Source organism: Schistocerca piceifrons, chromosome 1 (assembly GCF_021461385.2).
Source record: "Schistocerca piceifrons isolate TAMUIC-IGC-003096 chromosome 1, iqSchPice1.1, whole genome shotgun sequence".
Taxonomy (NCBI): domain Eukaryota; kingdom Metazoa; phylum Arthropoda; class Insecta; order Orthoptera; family Acrididae; genus Schistocerca; species Schistocerca piceifrons.
In genome coordinates, this window is record NC_060138.1 from 801,816,298 (window position 1) to 801,843,941 (window position 27,644).

General features: G+C 33.9%; 1 protein-coding gene across 1 annotated transcript in view; it reads left to right on the top strand.

Moving 5' to 3' along the window:
* The window catches only part of LOC124789660 (aminopeptidase Ey-like), a 225,449-nt gene that overhangs the window by 176,851 nt on the left and 20,954 nt on the right, over nucleotides 1-27,644 (top strand). The window contains exons 15-17 of the mRNA XM_047257098.1: nucleotides 19,121-19,267; nucleotides 25,110-25,238; nucleotides 27,413-27,494. Of these exons, the coding sequence (XP_047113054.1) occupies nucleotides 19,121-19,267; nucleotides 25,110-25,238; nucleotides 27,413-27,494 (358 nt within the window). The remainder of the gene's footprint in view (nucleotides 1-19,120; nucleotides 19,268-25,109; nucleotides 25,239-27,412; nucleotides 27,495-27,644) is intronic.

Consider the following 27,644-nt stretch of genomic DNA (forward strand, 5'->3'; position numbering starts at 1 on the left):
TGATCAACAAGTAATGGGAATTTTTGTTTTTCTTAAAGGATCTTTGTTGATTCATCAACATCAAATTTGTTCAGTTCAAAGTAATCCTCCTGTGATATATTTCATTTGTGCCAACTCTTTTTCCAATTTTGGAAGCACTTCTGGAACTTGCTTCTTACAAGGGAACCTCCCCATCGTACCCCCCTCAGATTTAGTTATAAGTTGGCACAGTGGACAGGCCTTGAAAAACTGAACACAGATCAATCGAGAAAACAGGAAGAAGTTGTGTGGAACTATGAAAAAAATAAGCAAAATATGCACTGAGTAGTCCATGTGGAAGATAGGCAACATCAAGGATGATATGAGTGGAAGAGCGTCGTGGTCCCGTGATTTGCATCAGCAGCTGCAGCGCGAGAGGTCCTTGGTTCAAGTCTTCCCTTGAGTGAGAATTTTAATTTTTTATTTTCAGACAATTATCAAAGTTCAGGTACTCACACATAATCAACTTTGCTCTCCAAAATTCCAGGGCATGTTCAGATTTGCTTGGACATAAGCAGGATTTGACGGTCTACACATGGAAAAATTTGAAAACGTAAAAACATGTTTTGACAGAGCACAGGGAAAACTGTGTGACTGTGAAACTGTTGCATTAATTTGTTGCAGTTTATGTGACAAACTCTTATGTTTTCATCACTTTTTTGGGAGTGATTATCGCATCCACAAGAAAACCTAATTCGGGCAAGGTAGAAGAATCTTTTTACCCATTCGCCAAGTGTACAAGGTAGGTGGGTCGACAACATATTCCTGTCATGTGACGCACAAGCCGTCACTAATGTCGTATAGAATATATCAGACGTGTTTTCCTGTGGAGGAATCGGTTGACCTATGACCTTACGATCAAATGTTTTCGGTTCCCATTGCAGTGGCACATCCTTTCGTCTAATAATCACACAGTTTTGTGGTGCGGTCACAAAACACAGACATTAAACTTATTATAGTGAACAGAGATGTCAATGAACGAATGGACAGATCATAACTTTGCGAAAATAAAGCAAGTAAACTTTACACTCGAGGAAAGACTTGAACCAAGGACCTCTCCTTCCGCAGCCGCTTACGCTAACCATGGGACCATGGCGCTCCTGAGCTGATACTATCCTTGATGTTGCCTATCTTGCTCATGGACTACTCAGTTTGTATATTTTGATTATTTTTTTCATAGTTCCACACAACTTCTTCCTGTTTTCTCGATTGATCTGTGTTCAGTTTTTCAAGGCCTATCCACTGTGCCAACTTATAACTAAATCTGAGGGGGGTGCGATGGGGAGGTTCCCTTGTTAGTATGATGTTCAGTTCCTTCAGCAATTCTGTTTTATCTCATCAATGGTGGCAAAATGACATCCTTTCACAGTTCTCTTCAGCTGTGGGAATAGAAAGAGTCACAGGGGCCCATATACACCAAATTTGGTAGCTGAGGCAACATGAGTGTTTTGCTTTTTAGCAGAAGATCATGAACAAGAATTGAGGTGTGAGTGGGAGCACTATCATGATCCAATTTCCATGAGTGATTTTTGACACAGTTCTGGCTGTTCCTCTTCAGACTGCTTCACACAAATGTCGCATAGCTTCTGGGTAGTATTCCTTATTGATCGTATGACCATAAGGTAGCAACTCATGATGGACTATTCCATTGTAATCAAAGGGTCGAAGTTCTGGAGCATTGTCAACTTGATTCAGCAGTTCCTGAGCAATGTCTATATGACAGTGTTTTTGGTTGAAATTCAACAGTTTTGGAACAAAGTTTTTGCTACTTGTTTCATGCCCAAAACATAAAAAATTGCTTGGAATGAGGCAAAGGATATGCCAACTTCATCAGCAATCTCTCTGATGGTGATTCCATGGTTTTCCAGAACTTTTTTTCCTTTACTTCTCCCACATTGTCAGCAGTAATTGATGTGCTAGTACATCTAGGGTGGTCATTTTCTTGAACATCTTCTCGACCCTCTTTGGAATGTCTGTATCTCTCATAAACTCTTGTCTTACTCTTAGGAGATTCGCCAAAACCCACAATCAACATTTTGAATGTGGTGTTGCACTTTATTCCATCTTTCAAGCAGAATTCAATGCAAATTCTTTGATCCACCTTTTTCAAAAGTACAAATTTTTTGAGGACTGGAAAATACATATAACCTTTTTTTGGCTATCAAAAGTAAACCAGATATTCAAAACAACTGAAAATATGGACATACATCAGAAAAATGTGCACCAACAAGATGAAAAAAAACTGAAATTTCAATGTATAAAGCCTGCAAAATAAAAAAAAAATTCCCGTTACTTTTTGATCACACCTGATATACCTAGTCTGACTTGGTAAGCTTTTGTTTTGTTTACCAGATGACAGATGGACTGATCTCTGAAATACAAGGAAAACCCTATCAATATAAACATATATACAAGATCTAATAGATAATTTTGTGGAGATTGGCATGGCTTCGAAGGGATTGAAATGAAATGAAATAAATGAATGTGGTCTGCCTGTCACCTGTCACCATCTTCCCTACCATCAGATTAAAAGGATGTCACCTGATAGTTTGTTGCTCTGTGGACCACAATACTGTCAGGTTCTTCTTCACATACTACAGGGATCTAGACTGCCAATTGAAATTTATTGATTAATGAAGAAAACAGGAGGAGACTACAGAGCAGTAACAATGAGAGGACTAAAACAAAGGCAGGTATATTCTCAAAAATACTTAAAAATTGGAGGGAGTCTTGATAAAAACAGATGGGAACTAGCCAGTCCACAATTTCGAACTATACAGGTGAAATGTGGGCTTGCTATGGGCCAAGCGACAAGTACATGAAAAGACATAAAATATGAACATAAATAAGAATAATTACACCCAACACTAGACAGAGTTTTGATGCAGCATAAGAAAGGTAAACTCCAGGATATGAATCACAAATGAAGCTAAAGAGCCATGAGAAGAAACTTGTTACAAGCACACAGACAGGGCCAGCATGACAAAGCTTACCAATGTAACACTGATAAAACCATGCAGCTGATCTCTGTTGGTGCAAAGTGAATATTTGCATCTTAAACATTGTCAGTTTTGCTTTGAGTGCTCTGCTACAAATGATTTGACAAAAAGAGAGCATCACTGTCCATGTTTGCTTCCCAGGTACTGGAAATAAACACATGAATCACAAAATAGCAGTTACTACCATACAGTACGGAAGTTACTACCATACCAGAAAGTAAAGCCTATTAAGTGCTACAACAAACTGAGTCTGAGAGGGTGTCCCTCAGCATTTTGTAACCATGAGTAGTTGCACATTATGTGCTTCCTGTGCAAGCAAAAGATACCCTGCTGTCAACTTAAGTGGGAGTGGGCACACCAATGATCACTTAAGTCTTGCTGCTGAGGGTCACACCACTGCCCTTACACACAGGTTGGAATTCCTGGGGATGCTCTGTCTGTGGGACTGGTTCCTCCACACAATCAATACCTCAGCTTGAATTTGAAGTATTGGCCACTGCAATTTTACTAAATCTATGTCATGTTTCTTATCTTTATAATTATGTGATTGGTGACCATGAAAATTGCTCCACCTTGCCATTCCATAGTTTCTTACTTAGGCAAGCTATTGGTGGCTTGAGATGATTTGGAAAAAATTACTTTTAATGGGTAAACAAATAGACTAAATTCAGTGTCTTTTTAGTTAAAGAGTGTACATCCCCATGCCTCCTATTATTGAACTCAATGCATAAGCAGCCAGAATCTGTGGTTGGAAATGTTTTAACTTTGTTTATCTCTATTTTTATCATGGCAGTGGGCTGGACAGCTACAGAGATTTTGCTACATGCGCCTCCAGAAGTTTGTGTTACAGTTGGAAGCTCCATGAGTTTGTTTGCAAATGATGCTGTTGTGCATAGGAATACGGCAACACCAAAAAACTGTAGAGAAATGCTGCAACATATGCAAAGTACTGATGATGATTGCTTCATGGAGAGGCAGCTTACTCTGAATTTATATGAAAATAACCTACTTTGCATACATAGCTAAAGAGATCCATTACTATTTGATTACCCCATTGTTGATGAATCACTGAAAACAGTTAACAGCCACAAAATATTTAGTAATAACCACCTGGAATAAACTACACTGGAATGACAACATAAAACAGATATAGGATCTAGGATGAATCTTAAGGAAATGTAATTCATACATAAAAGAAGTGGCTTACAAAACACTCATTTGATTGATTATTGAGTACTGTTCATCAACCTGGGATCCTTACCAGGTAGGATTAATAGAAGAGATTGGAAAGATACACTGAAGACCAGTGCATTTGTTCACAGATTTGCTTAGGAAATACAAGTGGATTACAGAAATATCTGAAAAATTCCAGTGGCAGATGTAACAAGAGAGGCATTGTGCATCATGCAGAGGTGTCTGGTTAAAAATTCAAGAGTGGACATTAACATTTGCAATTGCTCTACGTATATGATTAAGATTTATATTATTTGGATGAATTAATCATACAAAGCACATATTTGCACACCTTGTTCCACAAGGAACACCACCTGCATTAATATCATTTATAGTATTAATTGAAACAATTAGAAATGTCATTCGACCAGGTACACTAGCAGTACGACTAGCAGCAAATATAATTGCAGGGCACTTACTATTAACGTTGCTAGGAAATACAGGACCATCTATAGCAATAAACTTAATTTCACTATTAATTATTGGACAAATACTTCTATTAATTCTAGAATCAGCAGTAGCAATAATTCAGGCCTATGTTTTCTCAATTTTAAGAACTTTATATTCTAGAGAAGTATACTAAACTTATGTTAACAACTCACTCAAACCACCCATTCCACTTAGTAGATTACAGACCTTGACCATTAACAGGAGCAATTGGAGCAATAGTTCTAGTATCAGGATTAGCAAAATGATTTCACCTATTTAACATTAACTTATTTATAATTGGATTTGGAATTACAATTCTAACTATAATCCAATGATGACGAGATGTAGTACGAGAAAGAACATACCAAGGACTACATACAGGATTTGTATCAATTGGATTACGATGAGGAATAATTTTATTTATTGCATCAGAAGTACTATTCTTTGTTTCATTTTTTTGAGCATTTTTTAGAAGAAGACTAGCACCTACTATTGAATTAGGAATATTATGACCCCCAATAGGAATTCAACCTTTCAATCCTATACAAATTCCATTACTTAATACAGCTATTCTTTTAGCATCAGGAGTAACAGTAACATGAGCACATCATAGTCTAATAGAATCTAATCATACTCAAGCATTACAAGGATTATTCTTCACAGTACTACTAGGACTATACTTCACTATACTTCAAGCATATGAATATTGAGAAGCACCCTTCACCATTGCAGATGCAGTTTATGGATCAACATTCTTTGTTGCAACAGGATTTCATGGTCTACATGTAATTATCGGAACAATTTTCTTATCAACATGTCTACTTCGACATTCAATAAATCAATTCTCACCAAGACACCACTTTGGATTTGAAGCAGCAGCATGATACTGACACTTTGTAGACGTAGTATGATTATTCTTATATATTTCTATTTATTGATGAGGTAGATAATTGTTTTTCTAGTATAAATAGTACATTTGACTTCCAATCAAAAAGCTTGATATAAATCACGAAAAACAATCCTAATCTTATCTACAAGAATTTTTATTAGATTTATTATTCCAATAATTGTTATAATCCTTGCAACAACATTATCAAAAAAATTAATTAATGACCGAGAAAAAAGATCACCATTCGAGTGTGGATTTGACCCAAAAAGATCAGCACGAATACCATTCTCACTTCGATTCTTCTTAATTGCAGTAATTTTCTTAATTTTTGATGTAGAAATCGCATTAATCCTTCCAATTGTAATTATTTTTAAAACTTCAGACATTATAATCTGAACAGTATCAACAATATTTTTTATTATAGTATTATTAGGTGGACTATACCATGAATGAAATCAAGGAGCCTTACAATGAGCAGAATAAAGGGTTGTAGTTAACTATAACATTTGGGTTGCATTCAAAAAGTATTGATATAATCAATCAACCTTAAATAGAATAAGAAGCGAAATATTGCAGTCAGTTTCGACCTGGAAGATTGGTAAATAAAATACCCTTATTCTTATTAATTGAAGCCAAAAAGAGGCGTATTACTGTTAATAATATAATTGAACTATAAAGTTCCAATTAAGGAAATGTAAAGCCAATATGAAAGCTGCTAACTTTTTATATTAGCGGTTAAACTCCGTTAACATTTCTAAAATTTATATAGTTTAAATAAAACATTACATTTTCACTGTAAAAATAATATATGTATATTTATAAATACCTAAAAGTAAATATACTTCCTTAACATCTTCAGTGTCACGCTCTAATTATAAGCTATTTAAGTAAACGAAAAATAATACCACCAAAATAAATATTCAAAAAATAAAAGTTAAAAGATAAATCTTAAAATTAGAATCATATCAACCTTGTATATAACTAATTAAATAAATAAATAGTCTATATAAACCTTGACCACCAAATAATTCACCTCAACCATAATCAAATGACTTTGATGAATAATAACCCAATTTTAAAGGAAAATATCTAATAAACTTAGTTGAAATGAAAGGTATAAACCACATAGAACCAGCAAATCTAACAAAAGAAAGCATACTTAAAGAAAATAAATTTTGAGAAAAATCAAAATTAGAAATAAGATAACCCAAATAAGCACCTAAAACAACTACAGTAATAGTTAAAAACTTCAAATAATAAGGCAGGGCAATCACATGAGGAACAGGAAAAATTAACCAAGACAAAAGGCTACCACCAAAAACAGCAACAAACAATAAACCAATTATACCAAAAGAAATATAATAACCCTTATCGTCAAAAGAAAATCTAGAATAAAAATTATTGTCACCAGATATTGAATAATAAAAAAGACGAAAAGAATAAGAAGCAGTTAAACCAGTAGAAAAGAAATAAAGAAAAAAAATCAAACAATTAATTCATCTTAAACAAACCATCTCAAGAATTAAATCCTTTGAATAAAAACCTGCTAAAAATGGTATACCACACAAAGATAAACTAGAAACATTAAAACAAACTGAAGTTAAAGGCATAAAATTAACAATTGAACCTATAAAACGAATATCCTGAGAATCCTTTAAATTATGAATTATTGAACCTGCACACATAAACAATAAAGCCTTAAATAAAGCATGAGCTAATAAATGAAAAAATGCAAGTTTTGGATAACCCATAGCCAAAATTCTTATTATTAAACCAAGTTGTCTTAAAGTAGAAAGAGCAATAATTTTCTTCAAATCAAATTCAAAATTTGCACCCAAACCGGCCATAAACATAGTTATACAACCAATTAAAAGTAAGAATCAACCACAATTATAAGTATCTAATATTGGTCTAAAACGAATTAATAAATAAACCCCAGCAGTAACAAGAGTAGAAGAATGAACCAAAGCAGAAACAGGAGTAGGAGCAGCCATAGCTGCAGGAAGTCAAGAAGAAAAGGGAATTTGAGCTCTTTTAGTTATAGCTGCTAAAACAATTAATATAGTAATAAGCTTTATTTCAAAAGAATTAGAAATAAAATCATAATAATAAATATAATTTCAACCGCCAAAATTCAATATTCAAGCAATAGAAATTAAAATAGCAACATCACCAATACGATTAGAAAGTGCAGTTAACATACCCGCACTATAAGATTTTACATTTTGATAATAAATAACTAAACAATAAGAAACTAAACCTAAACCATCTCATCCTAATAAAATTCTAATCAAATTAGGACTAATAATTAAAAAACCTATAGAAAGAATAAATATTAAAACAATAATAATAAAACGATTTATATTCTTTTCTCCCGATATATAATCCTCTCTATAATAAATAACCAAAGAAGAAATATATATAACAAAAGATATAAAAATAAGAGACATTCAATCCAAAATTAAAGTCATAACAACCATAGAACCATTTAAATTAAAAAGCTCTCATTCAACAAAAACTCTATAATCAATTATTAAATAATAAATACCCAAAATAAAAATTATAGTTCTAGAAAAAAATAGAGAAAAAAAAACTCAAAGAACAAATAGAAAACAAATTCACGGCCTAAGATGAAAAAATTCATATCATTGATTCCACAAAACAACATTTTTAATTAAAATACTTAAGCAACCTAAACAAAAAAATACTCACCCTTTAAACAAAGAATATTTAAAGGCAATCAATGTAAAAGTAAAAGATGATATTCACGAAAATAACCAAGAGAACAAGTATAAACACCAGAATAATAATTACCATGCTGAGAATAAGAATACATATATAAAGTATAAACAGCTCTAAAAAAAGACAAAAAAATTAAAGCAAGAAATCTAAAAGAAGATCAAGACATAATTCTATTTAATAATCTAAGTTCACCTACCAAATTTAAAGAAGGAGGAGCGGCTATATTAGAAGATCTCAAAAGAAATCATCATAAAGCCATTCTTGGCATTAAATTAATTATACCCTTGTTAATTAATAATCTTCGTCTACCTAAACGCTCATAAATAATATTAGATAGACAAAATAAACCAGAAGAACACAAACCATGACCAACCATTAAAGAAAGAGAACCTATACAACCTCATCAATTCATAGTTATCAATCCTCCAATAACCATTCTTATATGAGCAACAGAAGAATAAGCAATTAAAGATTTTAAATCAACCTGACGAAAACAAATAAATCTAACAATAACCCCACCGAATAAACCTAAAGACAATCAAAAATAATTAAACTTTAAACCCAAATAAGAAATAACCTTTATAACACGAAAAATACCATAACCACCTAACTTTAATAAAACACCAGCAAGAATTATTCTACCTGAAATAGGGGCCTCAACATGGGCCTTAGGAAGCCATAAATGAACCAAAAATATTGGCATCTTAACTAAAAAAGCAAGAATTATAAAAACATAAAACATAAAATAATAAGAACCAAAATCAACCAATAAAGGAAAATATAAAGTATTAGAAAAATCATAAACCCCAAATAAAACTAATAATAAAGGCAATCTAGCAACCAAAGTATAAAAAATTAAATAAACACCAGCCTGCAACCGTTCAGGTTGATAACCCCAACCCAAAATCAAAAGTAAAGTAGGAACCAATCTAGCCTCAAAAAAAATATAAAAAGAAAGAAGACTCAATCTAGCAAATGAACAATAAAGCATAATCATTAAAATTAAAACTATAAAAACAAAAAAATTAGAATGATAAGAACTTAAATAAACTGAACCTCTAGCAGTAATTATTAAAGAACAAATTCAAAAACTAAGTAGAATCAAACTAAAAGAAAAATAATCAATACCAAAATAATATCTAATCATATTTAAATCTGCATATGAATAAACACAAATCATAAAAACAAAACTAGACAGAAACATTAAAGAATGAACCAACCATCAACAATTATTAACTAAACAAAGAGGGATCAAAAAATAGTTATAAATAAATACTTTAACATAAAGATAAACCAAAAGAATTAAAAAAATCATTACCATGAGAACGAATTATTGAAACTAAAATAGAAAGACCTAAAGCACCTTCACAAACAGAAAAAACCAAAAAAATAACAGGAAAAAAATAATCATAATCAAACTCAATAAGAAAAACAATAACCAACATAAATAAAGAAAGAACAATATATTCTAATCTCAAAAGAACCATTAATAAATGCTTACGTTTAGAAGAAAAAACATAAACACCAGCAAAATAAATCAATAAAGAAGTAAAGACAGAGAATATAAACATTAGTTTTAATAGTTTAAAAAAAACGCCGGTCTTGTAAACCGGAGATAAGTCTGGCCCCCGCTTTTAAAACTTCAGAGGTGGAAAGCTTCCCATCATCGGTCCCCAAAACCGATATTTTAAATAAACTAACCCCTGAAATGATCAAAATAATAATTATATCACTATCAAACGTAATAAATATTAATTTTATTAAATTAAGACACCCAATATCAATAATGCTTTTCATTATCCTACAAACTTTTTTAGTTGGGCTAATAACAGGGACAATAATGGAAAGATATTGGTTATCATATATTTTATTTTTAACATTTCTTGGTGGTATATTAGTTCTATTTATTTATATTACGAGAATTGCATCAAACGAAATATTTCAACCTAAATCAATTACAATAATTATTACCTTAACAATATGAATATTTATCATATCAACATTAATTATTTTAGATATAACAATATTTATAGACTTTTTCAAAAATACTGAAACTATAAATATTGATAATTCAATCAATTATCAAGAAATAACAATATCTTTAGAAAAACTATATAATAGACCAACATTCATTATTACAATAATAATAATAATTTATTTATTTTTAGCACTATTAGCAGTTGTTAAAATCACCAACATTAACCAGGGGCCTATTCGTAAAATAAGATAATTTACTAATGAATAAACCCTTACGATTGAGACATCCTTTAATTAAAATCATTAATAACTCTTTAGTTGATTTACCCGCACCAACAAATATTTCATTTTGATGGAATTTTGGGTCCCTACTAGGGCTATGTTTGGTAATTCAAATTGTAACTGGACTATTTTTAGCTATACATTATACATCAAATATTGAAATAGCATTTAGTAGTGTAGTTCACATCTGCCGAGATGTAAATAATGGCTGAATTATTCGAACCTTACATGCAAATGGAGCTTCTATATTTTTTATTTGTATTTATTTGCATGTAGGACGAGGAATTTACTACGGATCTTACATATACATACACACCTGAATAATTGGTACAGTAATCCTATTTTTAGTTATAGCAACTGCATTTATAGGATACGTTTTACCTTGAGGTCAAATATCATTCTGAGGTGCAACAGTAATTACTAATTTATTATCAGCAATCCCATACTTAGGAACAGATTTAGTTCAATGAGTGTGAGGAGGATTTGCTGTTGATAATGCAACATTAAATCGATTCTTTACATTCCATTTTGTATTACCATTTATTATTGCTGCAATAGCAGCAATTCATTTATTTTTCCTTCACCAAACAGGGTCTAATAACCCTTTAGGACTAAATGGAGATATTGAAAAAATTCCATTTCACCCATACTTTACTTTCAAGGACTCTATTACATTTGTATTAATAACATCATGAAATGACTGAGATGATAAAATCAGAGAAATTAAATATCGTCTGGTGGCTTGTTGACTATCATTCTTCACAGCACCAATTTTGAATGGTACTGTGAAGGGGGAAATTGTGGTGGAACCAGAAGCACCCTTCTCAAACACCATAAGGTGCTTGTGAAGTAGAATTTAGATCTAAGTGTGGCTAAAAACTAAACATATTATAACAAAACAAAACACTGTATCTTCAATAGAAGTAGGGATTTAAAGAAAAATCATTCAGCACATTCCATCAAAGCACAAGAAGTTATTTAAGTGAAAGGAAGAAATGTCTAAAATCCACAGAGTAAAATGGAGGGATGGATGGAATTCACAGCAGCATTGCTATAGTTGTCAAAACATTAGTTGAAAATTATAGAAATGAAGCTGGCACACCTACACTGTACTGGTAAAAGGGCAAACAAAAGGAGTATAGATGGAAAAACCACAGTTAATGTTACAATAAAAAATTCGAGGCTGGAGAAAGTAAACAAAAATGAAGATAGGAAACCACTTACATGCAGCTGATTGTTGTGTGCTATGTACACTGATGATCCAAACACTGTGAGTGTTGCCCACAACAAGACTGAATGTTGTCTGGTTGCACTGCAGGCATATGACATGGCAAGGGAAGTATATAAGCAGAGCAGAGACATATTGGAATTATTCTAGCAATAGCAGAGACTGCAAAGAGGAAATCCATTGATATAAGTTACTTTGACAAATGGCACATTGCTATGGCCCAGCACCTGGAACCAAGTAGCTTGGAAATGGTAAAACCCATTCAGCTGTCTGAGTATTACTGTCTTGGGCAACTGTAGCAGGTGGTTCAAGGATGATGAAAACATGAGTAGGTGAAAATGTGCTGGATGTCCATGGCTCATTACAGATTGTAGAGTTCAGAGGCTTATGTGCTCAGTGAAGCAGCACAGGATAAAGTCTGCTAGATCTGATGACATAGTATAGTACTGGTGCAGGCACAATTTGTTTGGGGAACATGTGGCTCCTCAGGAGATGGCCATTATGTGTTCCCTATGTTGGCTCAATGATGTCATCATTTACTACTGCAGTGGGCATGGGTTCATTAAAACTGGACCAAGGATCAATTGAGATATGTCACCTGTTTGGGCAAATTAAATTTCCTGTTACACCAGATCAATGTTCATGTCCAGATATGCTGTCATCTATGCAAACAGCTGCTAGAGCATGAACCATACCATGAACATAAGCCAGTGGGGCAGTATTATGTTACTGGGGACACTCATCTGGATTCCGTGGGACCTATGGTAGTAACCGAAAGCATCATGACAGCTATGGACTGTGTGAACATTATTGCCAACCACTTGCATCCCTTCCTATTTAATGTCTTTCTCAAAGGTGATGGCATCTCTCAGCAAGATAACTGTTCATGTCACGAGACTAGAACCATACTACAGTTGTTAGAAAAGCATGATAGTGAATTCTTGTTGATGTTGTGATCACCAAATTTGCCAGATCTCAATCCTATGGAACACTTCTGGGACACTCTAGGGCATCAACTCCATGCCCACAAACTACTGGCCTGTAATTTTTGATAATTGTGTGACCTTCATGTAGACTTCCAGTGCCACATATACATTCAAAAGTATATCAAGAACTTGTTGCATCCACACCATGTGATGCTGCTACTGTGTTGCATTCCATGGGTGGACTAACATGATAGTAGGTGGTAATAATATTTTGGATCATTAGTGTATGGACGTGTATGTTTTTTTGTTAAAAGTAGAGTTAGTAATACATTGATGGCCCCAAAAATCTGGAAGTACATACTAGATTTATCAGCATGTGATTGAAGCCTGATCTATAACAATTACAGATCTGTTTGGCAATTTTTCTAAAACACTCCTAAACCACTCTTTGTAGTGTCCAGCATCCATCTCTGAGAATTCAAACCTTCTTTCCTGTTCAGCAGCACATAAGCCAGCATTTTGCATAAACCCCCTTCGTTCCCCTTTTTTTTCTTCAGAGCCAGACTGGGTTTAAATTTCTTCTTTTGAGGCATACCACTTATGAACACTTCCTCTGTGATAATTGAGTACATTTTCCTATGCATAGGCATCTTTTTGTGTCTGCCATTTTTTGTGTCTGGAATGATTTTCACCACACCAGCTTGCATCAGTGTAAGGAATAGCCCATCCAGTGTTTCACAGTTGTCTTATTTCCCACAAGAATCAGTCCCTTTTTCCAGCTAGTCAGTTATTTTCCATCAGCACAGGTTTTTTATTGACTTTTTATTTCTGAGAACCAATTTCCAAACAGCATGCCAAAGGGTTGTTTTACTCATATCAGGAAAGTCTTACACTACAATCTTATATTTTTCCAATACAGCTGCTACTGTTAGGAACTGTTTTTCCACATAAAAGTCATGGTTTTTCCACCTTATAACTCCCTGTGTAAACACATGCCCAATGAAAACTTATGTTATCTGCGAGAACTCTTTTTTTTGGTGATGCAGGACATGTAGTTTCTCTATATTCTCTTGAAATTTACTTTACTGTCAATAATATTAGAAGAGTCACAAGTTCTCTTTGCTGGCTGTGATATAGAACTGTTTACACTCTGTTCTTTTTTGGGCTCAAAGTAAACATGAGCACTGATGACCACGTACTTTTCACAACTCTGTAAGTGATGCACAGTTTCACACAAGTAAAAGGCACCTGATCATTTCCTGAGCACCATCTTACGTGAGTATACAACAACAAATGGCACCTGGTCATCTCCAATATAACAGAAAGCTCTGATATAAACTTTGCAACAATGAGCAGTGAAATGGAAATACTGTACAGAGGTCCAGCACATGGTGCATGAAGATGCAAAATCAAATAAGGTAAGCATGTGCTTCTAGCACTTTATGTAGATTTATGTGTATAAAAACGTAACAGATGTGAAAGACAGCAACAGGGCTTCCATTTACACTTTTTGTGACACTGGCAATCCACATCCACCATTATTACAACAAAGTGACATACTGGAAAACAACAAAAATCCATCTGCAAGTAGAGAATGGTTGTATCTTTAAACTGTGCAAAAGAAAATTTAACATAATTACAGCATGGCTCATATACCATAGATAACAGCTTCAGTGACTCATCAAAGTTGACACTCGCCAAAAAATGTTCAAACAACCACACTTTCTCTCAAATATTACTGCATATGTAGGCCCGGTCCAATAACAGCTTTCCATAAAACTGACTTATTATCCCTTCATCCCCCCCCCCCCTCCACCCTCCCCACCTTTCACCTTTCACCTGTATTAGTTTTCACTGTTAATTGTGATACACACTGTAAACAAATCTTGCACTTGTCCCCCTCCACCCCCACAACTTGGTGCCCCAAGCGGCCACTACTGATTGTAATACTCCCTGTATAGAAATCTTACAGTTGTGGTGCCTCTCTTAGCTTGGTGCACAAAGCAGCAGCTAGTGTCACTTGGACCTTAATCCATTACTGCCCAGAATTATTAGGTTTGTATTTGCCACTTAAAAATAGTTGCAGGTAGCAGGTAGTTATTTTATTATAGATGTATAGGAATAACATATTTAAATTTAATATTTACTTATATAGTCCTGAAAATTACACAATGAAATCAGTTTTGACTCATAAGAAAAATTCTCGTGTGAATGACATCTTCCCTTGCTCACCTTAGCTTAGTGAAATATTCTGAAACTTATCAGTGCCCTCAAAACAATCTGGATAAACTTGTTCTTGACTGTTCACAAACATAAACACAGTTTGATTCTGACATACCTAGCATCTATGATGCTTAGATTTACATTTGTAAGTGAGACGATGTTTTCTGTCTTGCTTGATATCATCTAATGAAAGAAATCATGATGATTGATCAGGTTTTGCTCTTATGCTGCTGTATGGCATGGTTTTCCCTGAATTTCATCATCTGATAAATAGGAATCTTGATCAATATCTCCACCCATTGCTTCACAGGGAGGCCTGATACCAACTGATCATATTAATCTCTTTCTATCTCCCTTAAATATTATTGTGTTTCCCACTAACCAAAAATTAACAACACAAGTGCTCAACTGTAACTTAAGATTACAGACAAATTTCCCAAACTAAAATCATGCTAAAAAAACATTATAAATCCCAAAGAAATACTGTGTATAATTTAGACTGTTTATTACAATACAGTAAATAATATTTACTTCTGGTGCTCCTTTTTTTACATTTTTTTTGTAGAAGCCATTCATAACCCTTAGTTAGTAACATCTGTCTCATAACCAGATATAAAATTTCTTAACACATTGTTGGCACACATGCATTGTTAGTTTTATCTGGCATTTCTATGGTGCTTCAGTCATGAGTTGAACATATTATTGTGTGGATGCCATTGGTTCTTTCCCAAGCTAGTATTGTTTTACTTGCACAAACACATCAGCCAGTCGTCTCTCAGGTGGATATTAGTATAAAGGGAAGAATTTTCCTCCATCTGATGGGTGGATGTTATTTTAAACAAGTACATTTTTTGTATTATACTCTTTACTTTCCAACTATCATTTTATTTTAGTGGCTGATAGTGGGGGATGCCTGATGTGTCACATAGAAGCAAGAGAATGCTGCAGCTGGCTTCAGAGCAGTCCACAAAAGTGATGATGATTACCATTCAGACAATTCTTATGTTCCTGAAGAAGATCACCTATCAGATTCAGACCATGACAGCAATAGATGTGAATGATATTCTCAGTTTGACCAAGAATGAACAAGATAGTGTTGGCTCTGTTCAGAACAGGGGAAATAATGACACCGAAACTGACATAGCTTGTCATAGCAAGATGAACTGTTTCACATGGAGTTCCACAACACCCATTTGCAGCCCTAAGACACCACACAAAAATATAGTAAGAATTAGACTGTTGTCATGGTTAGGCCCTGCCGACCAGTTAGGTAATAATCCAAACCCAGGAGAAACACTGAGATTTTGGATGAGACTGTAGTATATACCAGCTCTAAACTGCAAGTTATAAGGAATAAATTTAAAAATTTTGCTCCTCCAGTTACAAAGATACAGACAAAACTTAAATTGAATTATTGATTAGTTTGATAGTTCTGTGTTTCTTTTTGAATCCTGGACATGAAAAATTGGCATCACTTTCTGCAAATGACTCTACCGGATATCTCATTTTTTCCGGATATCTCATTTTTTTGTGCAACCAGGCCTCTAAAATGGTGTGAAGTTTATCTGGTGCTCTCAGATTTGATGATGCATCTACTCATGAACAAAGGAAAATAGATGATCCTATAGCAGCTGTGTCCAACATTTTCAGCATCTTTATTTCTAACTGTCAGAAGATACATTCCATTGGAGCTCACACTTGTGTTGATGAGAGTCTAATCCTATTCACAGGCAGATACAAATTCAGAATATATATGCCCAAGAAATCTAAGAAATATTGGATAAAGGTCACTTGTCTCCCAGATGCACACTCATCATATTTATATAATCTGTATATTTATACGGGGAAAGATAATGATCGAGCAATACTATCAGAAGAAAAGGAAAAGTTCCAAAAGCAGACTCAGTCTATGATTTGTCTTTCTAAATGTGTATATGGAACAAATAGTAATAACATAGCAGAGAATTGGTTTCCCTCCATCTAATTATGTCAGGAGCTGTTGAAAAAAAAGTTTATATATGTTGGAACTCTAAAATCTAACAAAAGAGCAATTCCAAAAGAGTTTCTTTCCAACCCAAAGAAAGAAGCGGGTTCTAGTCTTTAGGATCTTCAATGCATCACTGCACATATAACAACAAAAAAAGCAGTGAACCAGAAATGATTAATTTCAATGATGCCATGAAATTTGGTGTAGATGTTCTAGACATGATGCACAGCAACTACTCACCCAACCAGTGAACAAGGAAGTGGCCAGTGGCAATATTTCACATTCTGTTATCAATGAGCTGCACAAATTCCTGCATTATGTATTTACATAAGGGTACAATGTCAAGATTTGAGTTCATGAAGGGCATAGAAATGAGCTTCATCAGAAGACATATACAGAGAACGCTACAGATTCCAAACTTACCAGATGAACTTAGGAAAACTGTTTCAGATATTTTGGGTGAAGAGCAGCGAGATGGTGGTCCAACAAAAACCAAAAGTGATGACAAGCTAGAAAAGAGAAAACATTTTCATTACTACCCCTGCACACTGAACAGAATGATGGCTTGCAAGTGTGTGATATGTGATAAACCTAATCGCCTACAACGTTTCATGAAAATATGTGAAATATGTGCAGAAAGCTTGTAATTTTTTCTTTACTTCCACAAGTGCATGAAATGTGATAAACCCAACTGCTTACAGTGTACCATGAAAATATGTTAAATATGTGCAGAAAGTTTGTTATTTTTTTGTTACTTCAATATATATCAATATATCACATCAACTTTACAAAATATTTCATTGGAAACCCTAGGATTTAATTTTTTTAATTTTTCAAAAGAATAACTAAGTTTATAAATTATTTCATGAAGAAAAGGTATGTAATTTTTGCATGTTATAATGCAAATTATGATTTGAACACAATAATAATATTAGTATTAATATTTCATCACACTTTTAAACTGTTATTAATTTTCAATATCGATTTAAGTGAACATAAATTGCAAAGTTTGGTAATCTTAGTCTCCCAGATGGATGTTACCACCAGCACAAATTTATTACATGTAACCAGATAAGGGTTGCCACATACACACCATCAGATTTAACATTCATATGGAACAACAAAGAACTGAAAATGGATACTTTAAAATTTCAACAGCAGAATAAAGTATCTATAACAGCCACCAATAGTTAAATTGTACACGACATTACCATGTTGCTAAAATTAATTTTCAAATTCCTTGGAAGCTTTAATTGCCATTGAGCATTAATGGGTTCAGCTTGCTCTATGCACCTGTCACACCCTTTTTGACTAAAATGTAATATCCATACACTAAATGGAAAAATATTTCCATTCCAGCAATGTACAAAATATTGACATTCACCTTGCAATGTAACCAGAATATGGGCTCAAAGTCAACAGTCAATCATTATGAAATGGATAATAAACTGTTGAATCAACTGAGAGGATTTGCTAATAGTTTGGTGACAACTGCACAAATTAGACTCAATCTTGAACCCATGAAGTCAACTAGGATTGTCGACAACCATTTGATACAAGCTTCATTAAAAGCAAATGTGCCAGTTATGAGGCATCATTTCACATTATAATTATGACCTGACATGACTGGTGTTCATTGGGGGAACACTGAACACCATCATACAACACATTTTGTTTCCATTCCTATGCTTTAATTGATACATGCTCTTCTCAGCAGGGCACCATCCATGTACACTTTTCTTACATTACCCAATGATTCTAAGCCATTCATCAACTCCCAAAGCCACAAAACCAGCACCAGTGTGTCAAACCCCTCCCCATTGAATATGCATGGTACATTATAGTGTCTGCTTCAGTCAATAACACTGACAACATCCTAAACTATTTGTGAGAACAGCTGGAGACACTATGAAAATTTATCTCCTATGATAATAACCAACACTTTTATGACTATATCTATACCTCACTACAGAACTAAAATAGTTGGAAAATCTTATAGAAGATAGTAAAATTTTTATCTTAAATTTTATCTGTAGGTGAATGTCACTGTGATTTTTACCACACACAGCATACAACTTGTACATAATATGAATGCTACTTCTGTCATTGGAATCATAGATTCAGGGTGTTCATTTTGCTACACCACAGGATAATTTGATGTGTACAGGACACATTTTCTTTTTGCAGGCACTGTCTTGTTCTGAAATGGGGTGACCGTGAGATCTGGGATGACACTCTGCTGTGGGCTCTAGGCCACAATGATAATAGACACCCAGACAAGAATCTGCTGACCAGGATAGCTGCCTGCACACGTGATAAGGATAGAATGAACAAGTACGTTTGTGAGCTTTTTGTACAATGAGGGCACTAAAGTCATGGGAAAGCATTGGATGTGATGTTAAAAGCAAGCTTCTGTAATGAGATCAAAGATCATCATAGAATGTCAGGATTCTTTGTGAGGCTAAGGGTCTCTGATCACTCAGGTATTACTGGTAATGAACAACAAGACAAGCTAGCCATGATAGGGGCAACAACCTTATTTGCTGGGCCACAACCTGTCCAGTACCTAAGGTGATGGTAAAATTGGAGCTGTATGTTTATGTTTATTTATTAGCCACTCAGCATGTTTACCATGCAATTAGCTTCCTCAAAACACATTTTACACATTCATAAAAGTATAGTTGTTACTAATTTTTACATTATGCATGATTATACATCTTTCTAGTAGTTAGTAATTTTTACATTTTACATACATCATCATTTTACACATACACACAAATAAATAAACTTCTTACTAATCAGAAGATTTCAGTAATAATCATATAGTTTACATTCAAGAATTAATTACAGTTTTTCACATTTTGAGTGATTGTGGCAGTTTATTATATAACTTTAGACTTAGGTGTTCATAACTGTTGTGTGTCAATGACAGCCTAGAATATGGTATATCAAGCATGCAGTTGTTTCTAGTGCTGTGAAAATGTAAATTCATTCTCTGTGTAAATTATTGTATATTTTCTTTTATGTATATTAAGCAGTTATACATATAGAGACTTGGAAGTGTCATTATGTTTAATAGGCTGAAGTGCTCCTTACATGTTTCTCTTGGACCCAATCCTTGTATACATCTAATTGCTTTTTTTGCCATTTTAATACACAGTATGTGCCTGTTGAATTACCCCATAACAGAATCGCATATTGTAGCTGTGACTGAAAGAATGCATAAGAGCAAAGCATCAATGAACTTTTACTGACAGATTATCTTAGTTTATACAGCAGGAATATCATATGTTAAAGTCTGCCTGTCAACTTTTATTCCAAATACTTTGACACTGCGATTCTCTTCTTTCTGTATCTTCAGATTAACATAAATTTCCTCCGTTTTTGTGTTGTTTATACATAACTGGTTGGCAATACACCACACCCTACATTTTTCAAAAAGTTCATTATTTTTGTTTACCACCTCTGCATACTCTCACCTGTGGGGATCATGGTCATATCATCAGCATGTAAGACATTTTTGCAGGCTGTACAGTTTGAGAAGTCATTAACATAGACAATAAAGAGGAAGAGTCCAAGAATGGAGTCCTGTGGAACCTCTCTTAATTTTCATTACTTCTGACCTTTCATTGTTCATATACACTAACTATTGTCTGTTATTTAGATATGATTTAATCAAATTAAGTGGCTTGTCTGCAATACCATAATATTCTAATTTTTTAACAATTATCTCATGTGATACTGAATCAGATGCTTTGCTTAAGTCTATGAGGCTGCATATGTGGCCTGTTGCCTTTCAAAAGCATTGTGGATTTCAGTTATCAGGCTTTCAATAGCTCTTATCATTGATTGATTAGTTCTGAATCCAAACTGGCTGTCATTAAGTAATTAATTGCTCTCAACATACATGTAAATCTCTGTGTGTAAACAGCTCTCTATGATTTTGGCCAGTATAGGGACAATTGGTATTGGTCTATAGTTATCTGGTATTTCTCTGACACCCTTTTTGTATATGGGGAGTGTAACTGTGATTTTAAGGCAATCTGGGAAAATGACAACATCAAGGATTTTATTTGCAAGGTAGAGTAGAGGACTTTATTACAAATTCTGTTCTAGAGTTATTCAGCTTGTTTACAGAATTATTTATATCTGTAGCAGTTATTCTACACCTGTTAAATATTTTATCTGTTTTTTTTCTGTGATTACTTAAACTGACACTTTTTGGTACATGGGCACTTACTGAATTCATGATGCGTTCATTGAAAGTGTTACAATTAATTGGGTAATTGATTTCTTCCTTTCTCATGTTTATCTCACTTTTGACAATGTTTCAGGCAGCTTTACATTTGTTTTTAGAATTTAAAATATCCTCTTCATTTGCTTTCATTTTTGCTGCTTTAATATCAGATTTGTATATTTTTCATAATTTTATATATCTATTCTTGTTTTCTTAACTGCCTTCAATTTTGTCCTTCAGCATGAGTAAAGGGATTCTGATTTTATTGAGATGTGCAGTGTACCACTTTTTTGTATGTTGTGGTTTATGCATATTGCTAGGGTTACATCTGTTAGTAATAAGAGAGCAGTTACTGTCTAATGTACTTCTTATATTGGTTATGAATGCAGGAAAGCTTTCGTTTATATCTTTATTGATGGTTAGTATTCTAGCCCATTCTACTCTACTCAGTTCATTTCTCATTATTTCAATGTTCTCTTCCTTGAGAACTCTATATGTAATTATATGGTATCATCAAATGTCAGATTTCCAGTTTTGTTCCATATGCCATCATGATCAGATAGACATAATTTGATGGTGTCCCACTCTACTTGATTCCTACACACATTGTTAATTATATTGTCAAGGCATGCCTCCATTCTGGTCAGTTTTTCATTGAAGCATTAGTAATTCATTGATCTTAGGATTTTTAGGATGTGTACCACAGTTTTTCTCTTTACTCTAACATCTATATTAATGTCTCTTGTGATAAATGTTTTATATTGCTTACATCTGACAGTCAATAAAATTAATTCAGACAGTTTTTCTGTGAATATCTCCTCATCAGAGGCTGGTGGTCAGTTAACTGTTGCAATATTGAGTTTCTGAGTGTGTATAACCAAGGCAGATGCTTCAAAAAGTTCTTCAACAGGCAGGCTTGTGGGTCTATGATTGAATATTTTAGATTCAAATTTTTGTTGTAAATGGACACTCCACCATGGTCATTGTTTGGTCTACAGTAGTTTGTTGCCAGTGATTAGCCAAATGGTAAAAATAAGCTTATTTCTGCACTTTTAGTCCAATGTTCATTCACACAGAGAATGACACTGTTAATTTCCTCTAGCCAGTACTGTAGTTCACTGACTTTGTTTCTTAGGGATTGCACATTTATATGTACCAAAAGTGTTCATTTTTACTACTAAATAGTACATTGCTTACACTCGACTTAGTTTGATTATTAACTTTAAGTGTGTTTTTTGTATTATGTTCTGAAGCTCTTTGTTTTGTTGACAAAGTCTGACACATTTCAGGCTTGGTCAGCCTTATATGTTTCCCTGATCTGGTTCTGAGTTTTGAGACATATTTTCTAAATTGTTGATACAAGATGTATTATTTACCATACTAATTATTTTTTGGGCCAGCAGTGTCTTTCCTAACCCACTTAGGCCTTGAACATGTCTAGTATGACAAGTTCTCAAGCAGTTACAATCGTCAAATGGTTACAACTGAGACATTCCTTAATATCTAACAGCATTAAATTTTTAAACTATTTGCAAATTGTTTCAAAATACTTGGTAGTTTTGGTTATTTTTCTGTTTACACATGATGAGTCAATTAAATTGTAGCAATGAGGTATTTTAAATAACATAATGTTTGTGTTTGTTAACTTTCTCAGTGTTGTCTTCAGAGCTGCAGCTGTTTCATTGTGGTATACATCATTGGAACCACCTATAATAACTAAGCCACTCTTTGACAGATTACTGGTCTTCAGTGTTGGTGAGGATCTGGTTGAATATTGCTCCAGGCTTCACTATGTCTTCAATTTTAATGTTTTTTTGAGTTGTCAAGATCTTTGCTTTTGTAGTCATTCCTCTTCCAAAACCAACAGAGTAGATTCTAATGTATGCTGTTTTTTTGTCTTGGTATTTCTTCATTCTGTGTTCCACCTTGTTCTTTATCTGTTGCATTTGATACATCGATTGTTTTACTCAATTTCAAAACAGGCACCATCAATTATGGGTTGCTGCAAATTTTTTGCTGTGGTTTTTATTAGATGATTTAAATACAGCTGCACTTTTGTGCCACAATCCATGCTGTTCTGTTTCTTATGTTTGGCTTCAGATGTGATTGTGTAATTTTCATTATATTCAGGTCCATTATAATTGGGTATGTTACATATTTTAGGCCTAATAGTATCTGACCTGTATTCATTACAATTCCAGTTTTTTATGGTTATCTCCTGTCCTTTTAGTGAAGGATTTACTTTCTCTCATCAAAAATGGAACATGTTTACACATTCCATGCACTCAACACCACTTGTCACAGTTTTGTGGCATCTTCAACAATGTTTATTGGTCCTGTTGTCTGTATTTTTACTACTCAAATTTTCTATTACCACATCACTATACATTGGAGATTCGCAGTGTTGTTTTTGCTGTGTAGGTTCATCATTTTTAGCTTTAATCCACGAATTTCATCTAATAGAAACACTATAATATTGTCTTTGCTGTTTACATTTTCGTGCATTTTATCTAGCTATATCAGTATGCAGCACATAGAACTTTTGGCTAAGATGCAAAAACAACAGAAACATGGGAATTTAATGGTGCCAAAACCAGTTCTGCAACACTGGGTTTGAATAGGTGCCAGATTAAACCCATGCTGAGTTTAATGGCTGGCTTTGGGAACTTCATATAACATCTATACATGATGGCAATAGAGAAAGAAGCTCTTGAGTGTAGACTCTGTGGTAAACAGGGATGAAACTGCACTACATTTAATCTTCCAATGCAAAGCCCTGCCTGGAGGCCAAAAGACACAAAATAATTGGGTCACTAATTCCTGAAGAGATTGTGCCTAACAAAGACATAAAGGCTCTCCTACTGTCCCTCAAGGGTGCTGAATAGCCTTATTAGAGGGGCAGAGAGAGATACTGCACAATAAACTTAAATTGGTATAGGCAACATGGTGCTACGTCCACTGTTGCTTTGTCCCCTTCTTTAAATTGAGTCAAATCAAAAACAATGTCTACACTTGTACTATATATCCCATCTAGCTACAACATTTGGATATCTTACATGGCATGTATTCTAAAGGAACAGCCCTTCCTGTAGCATCTGAATCCTCAGTTTATCACTGCTGGCATCTGAAATTTTTGCAGATATTTTACTGTTGTTAATTTAGTAATGACACACATAAATTGTGGTCTTTTTACTATTCAACATCCGTAGAGGAATAATAAAGACTGTTGAATATTAATATACAATTCTTCAGCCATGTTATAAAGAGAGAATTAATCAACAGGCCTTCATTAGTAAATACAAAAGCAAATGTACTTTTATTATATACTACATGAAATCAACCAATGCACTGATAATGAATTATGAATCTTTTTTCAGTGTTTTATTGGTCTAAAGTGGAAACACAAGTGTGGATGTGCATGATATGTAGAAAGAAGTATTTTTATTAAGGCTAATCAATTTATAACACAACTTTGATTCATGTGTGTGCTATATGTTTGTTTACCTTCAAACAACAGAAAATCCAGGATGGAATAATGGTAACATTATGAATAGGATAGATTGCTACTCACGATGTAGTGGATATGCTGAGTCACAGGTAGGCACATCAAAAAAACTGTTGAACAAGTAAGCTTTTGGCCAGAAAGATCTTCATCACAATTAGGTAAAAACAAACTCACACACACACAAACTCACACACACACAAACTCACACACACACACACACACACACACAGCAACACACACACACACACACACACACACACACACACACACACACACACACAGCAACACACACACACACACACACACACACACACACACACACACATATACACAGTTCAGACATACATGACCACAGTCTCTGGCTGCCAAGGTCAGACTCATTGAAGCCCATCACAAACTTTATACTCACCAGGAGGTGTACTTTCTTTTTACAGATTCTTAGAGGCAGTTCTGCTGAAGTATGCCCTGAGTGATGACGATGTGCTGACTGCTATTGACAGAATAAAGGACCACTACCTACTTTTTAACTATGTTTCTGACAAATGGTTTGAAATTAAAAAAAAGTAAGTAAGCCATAAACTATGGTTAAGGATCATTACAAATTATAAACAAGTAATTGTGCTTAATATTACACTCACAGACATGAAAACATGTTACCATGTTCACTTTGGTTACACCCTAACCAAAATTCTAAAATTATTTTAAAAAAGCAGTCTTGATCATATATGAGTTATTTATTACGAACAGTTTCAATCTCTTATAGAATCATCATTGGACTATTTTACTCCTTGGTGACAGCAGGAGACAGTGCTTAGGAGCCAGTTACCTCAGTGTTCCTCATACCTCTCCAAAGTGGCCTGCTCCACACCATCATGCCCTGCTGTCACCAAGGAGTAAAACTGTCTACTGATGATCCTGTAAGAGATTGAAGCTAGTCACTGAATGAAGTAAGTAATTTATGTGTGTTCAAGACTGCTTTCATTGAAACAGTTTTATCATAGTTTGTAAGTCACCATGCCACATTGTCTGTTGATTTTTATTTTTTATTATTTGCTATAATCTGGCTGGTTGGAAAATTAGACATCATACATTTACAAACAGCCAATTTTGGATGGCAAACACACTCCCACATGAGCCAGTAACTGAAGTCCTGACCATTAGCCCTATCTGTTCTCCCACACTGTTTTTAATTCATTCACTTCCAAAATGTTCTAATTACAAAGAGGTTGCTGCATGTGAACATTTATGTATGATAGAGATAATTTATTTCAATTTAAATTCAAATATCATGACCCTATGTGTTCTGATGCTCTCACAATACAATTGCAGTCACTCTTGAGCTTATATGAGTTTACCATTGCTGATTACTTGTTGTATGTTCACTTTTTAATTCTGTAACAACTTCCCTGATATCAAATTAATCTTGATCTTCAAAATGATTGTTTTAACCACAATTGATTTTCTCACACCTATACACATCCTACTTGGATGATGGCTCTGGTTTGACTGACACAATCTTTTGCACCAAATTATCTCCAGTTGCCAATCCATTCCTTCTAGAACTATGGAGTAACCCTGTCAGTGATGCCACTGCACTGTAGCAAAGAAGTGTGGGGGTGGATTCGATGCATCAAGTACAGGATCAATGTCTGTACCCTTACAAGTTTTATCGACCACTACTTTTCCTTGGACACTGTTCAAAAAATTTCTTAAGCTCTTACAAAATTGTCTTAGAAATAAAGTTTATGTTTTATAGTTGACATTTCTTTAACATAAAAAAAACTAATTCCTATGCACTTTCAAGAACTTACCACGAAAAATTAAATGAAATGTATCAACTGAAAAACTGAACAAGTTCTTTCACATATGGTGAACAAATAGTCATTCCAATTATTCTTTAATAATCATTAAGAGGTATCATATTACAGTTGTAGGTGATAAATAATGTTATTGCAAGATAATTGACATAAAAACCAGCCCACTCTAGTTGGGTTGTTGGTAGATATTGTGTTGTAACCTAAACACTTATCTCTTAGTTTTATTTTCCATTTGTATTTTAGGAGAAAAAATCTTCTTTGAAAAAAGCCACTGCCACTGCTCCTTCTTCACTAATCAGCTGCTGTTTTTATACAACATTTTAAAGAAAGCATCTGTGAAACTTTACGCAGGCTACTATGAGCTGCATACATACTAGCAAAATCAGGATCTATCATATACAAATATTAGAGATACACTGAATTCACAATTTTTGAGGTCAAATGTTCTGATAAATTGTAGATCAGATGATTAATAAGCTATTCTTTTACTCTGATGTTCAATATTTGGAGATTTTCAATTTCCTTTGTATTGACCTCTGGCAACATGCCACAGACTTTTGCACCAGACTATAAAACTACATTGTGAACACTAGAAGGTACTACATAGTCATTAAGAACATTATTTTTACTTCAAGTATTGTGGGTGTGAATTGAAGAGTGCATCCAAAATTCATTGTTGTTATTAACCAGAAGTACCATTATGGCATAAGGCTAAATGTGTTGGGATGAAAGTGCAAGAACCGATAGGTTCCTGAAGAGGAATCTGTAAGATATTTGGTTGTTAGTTTTACATATTATTCTGGTTGCATGTACTGTAGAATAAATATTTTTTTTTTATATTAACAGCATTGCCCCAGAAGATCATGCCATAAAATATTACTAAGAGGAAGTTTACATTGCTTCTCATTTGATTGTTCCAGGTATCAGGAAAAGCGTCTGGTGTTTGAAGAGATTGTGTTCAAAACAACTTCTAAGTTTGTGACTTCTGATGGATATGATCTAGTAAGTGTTAACATGAAGCAACCACACATTATAACAATGGAAGGATGTGATTTCTCTTTATTAAGCTAGTTATTATAATGAAAATGTTATGTACAAGAAGTACACATTACCAACTCTAGGATGGAATGTAACAATACCAGAGAAGGAAAG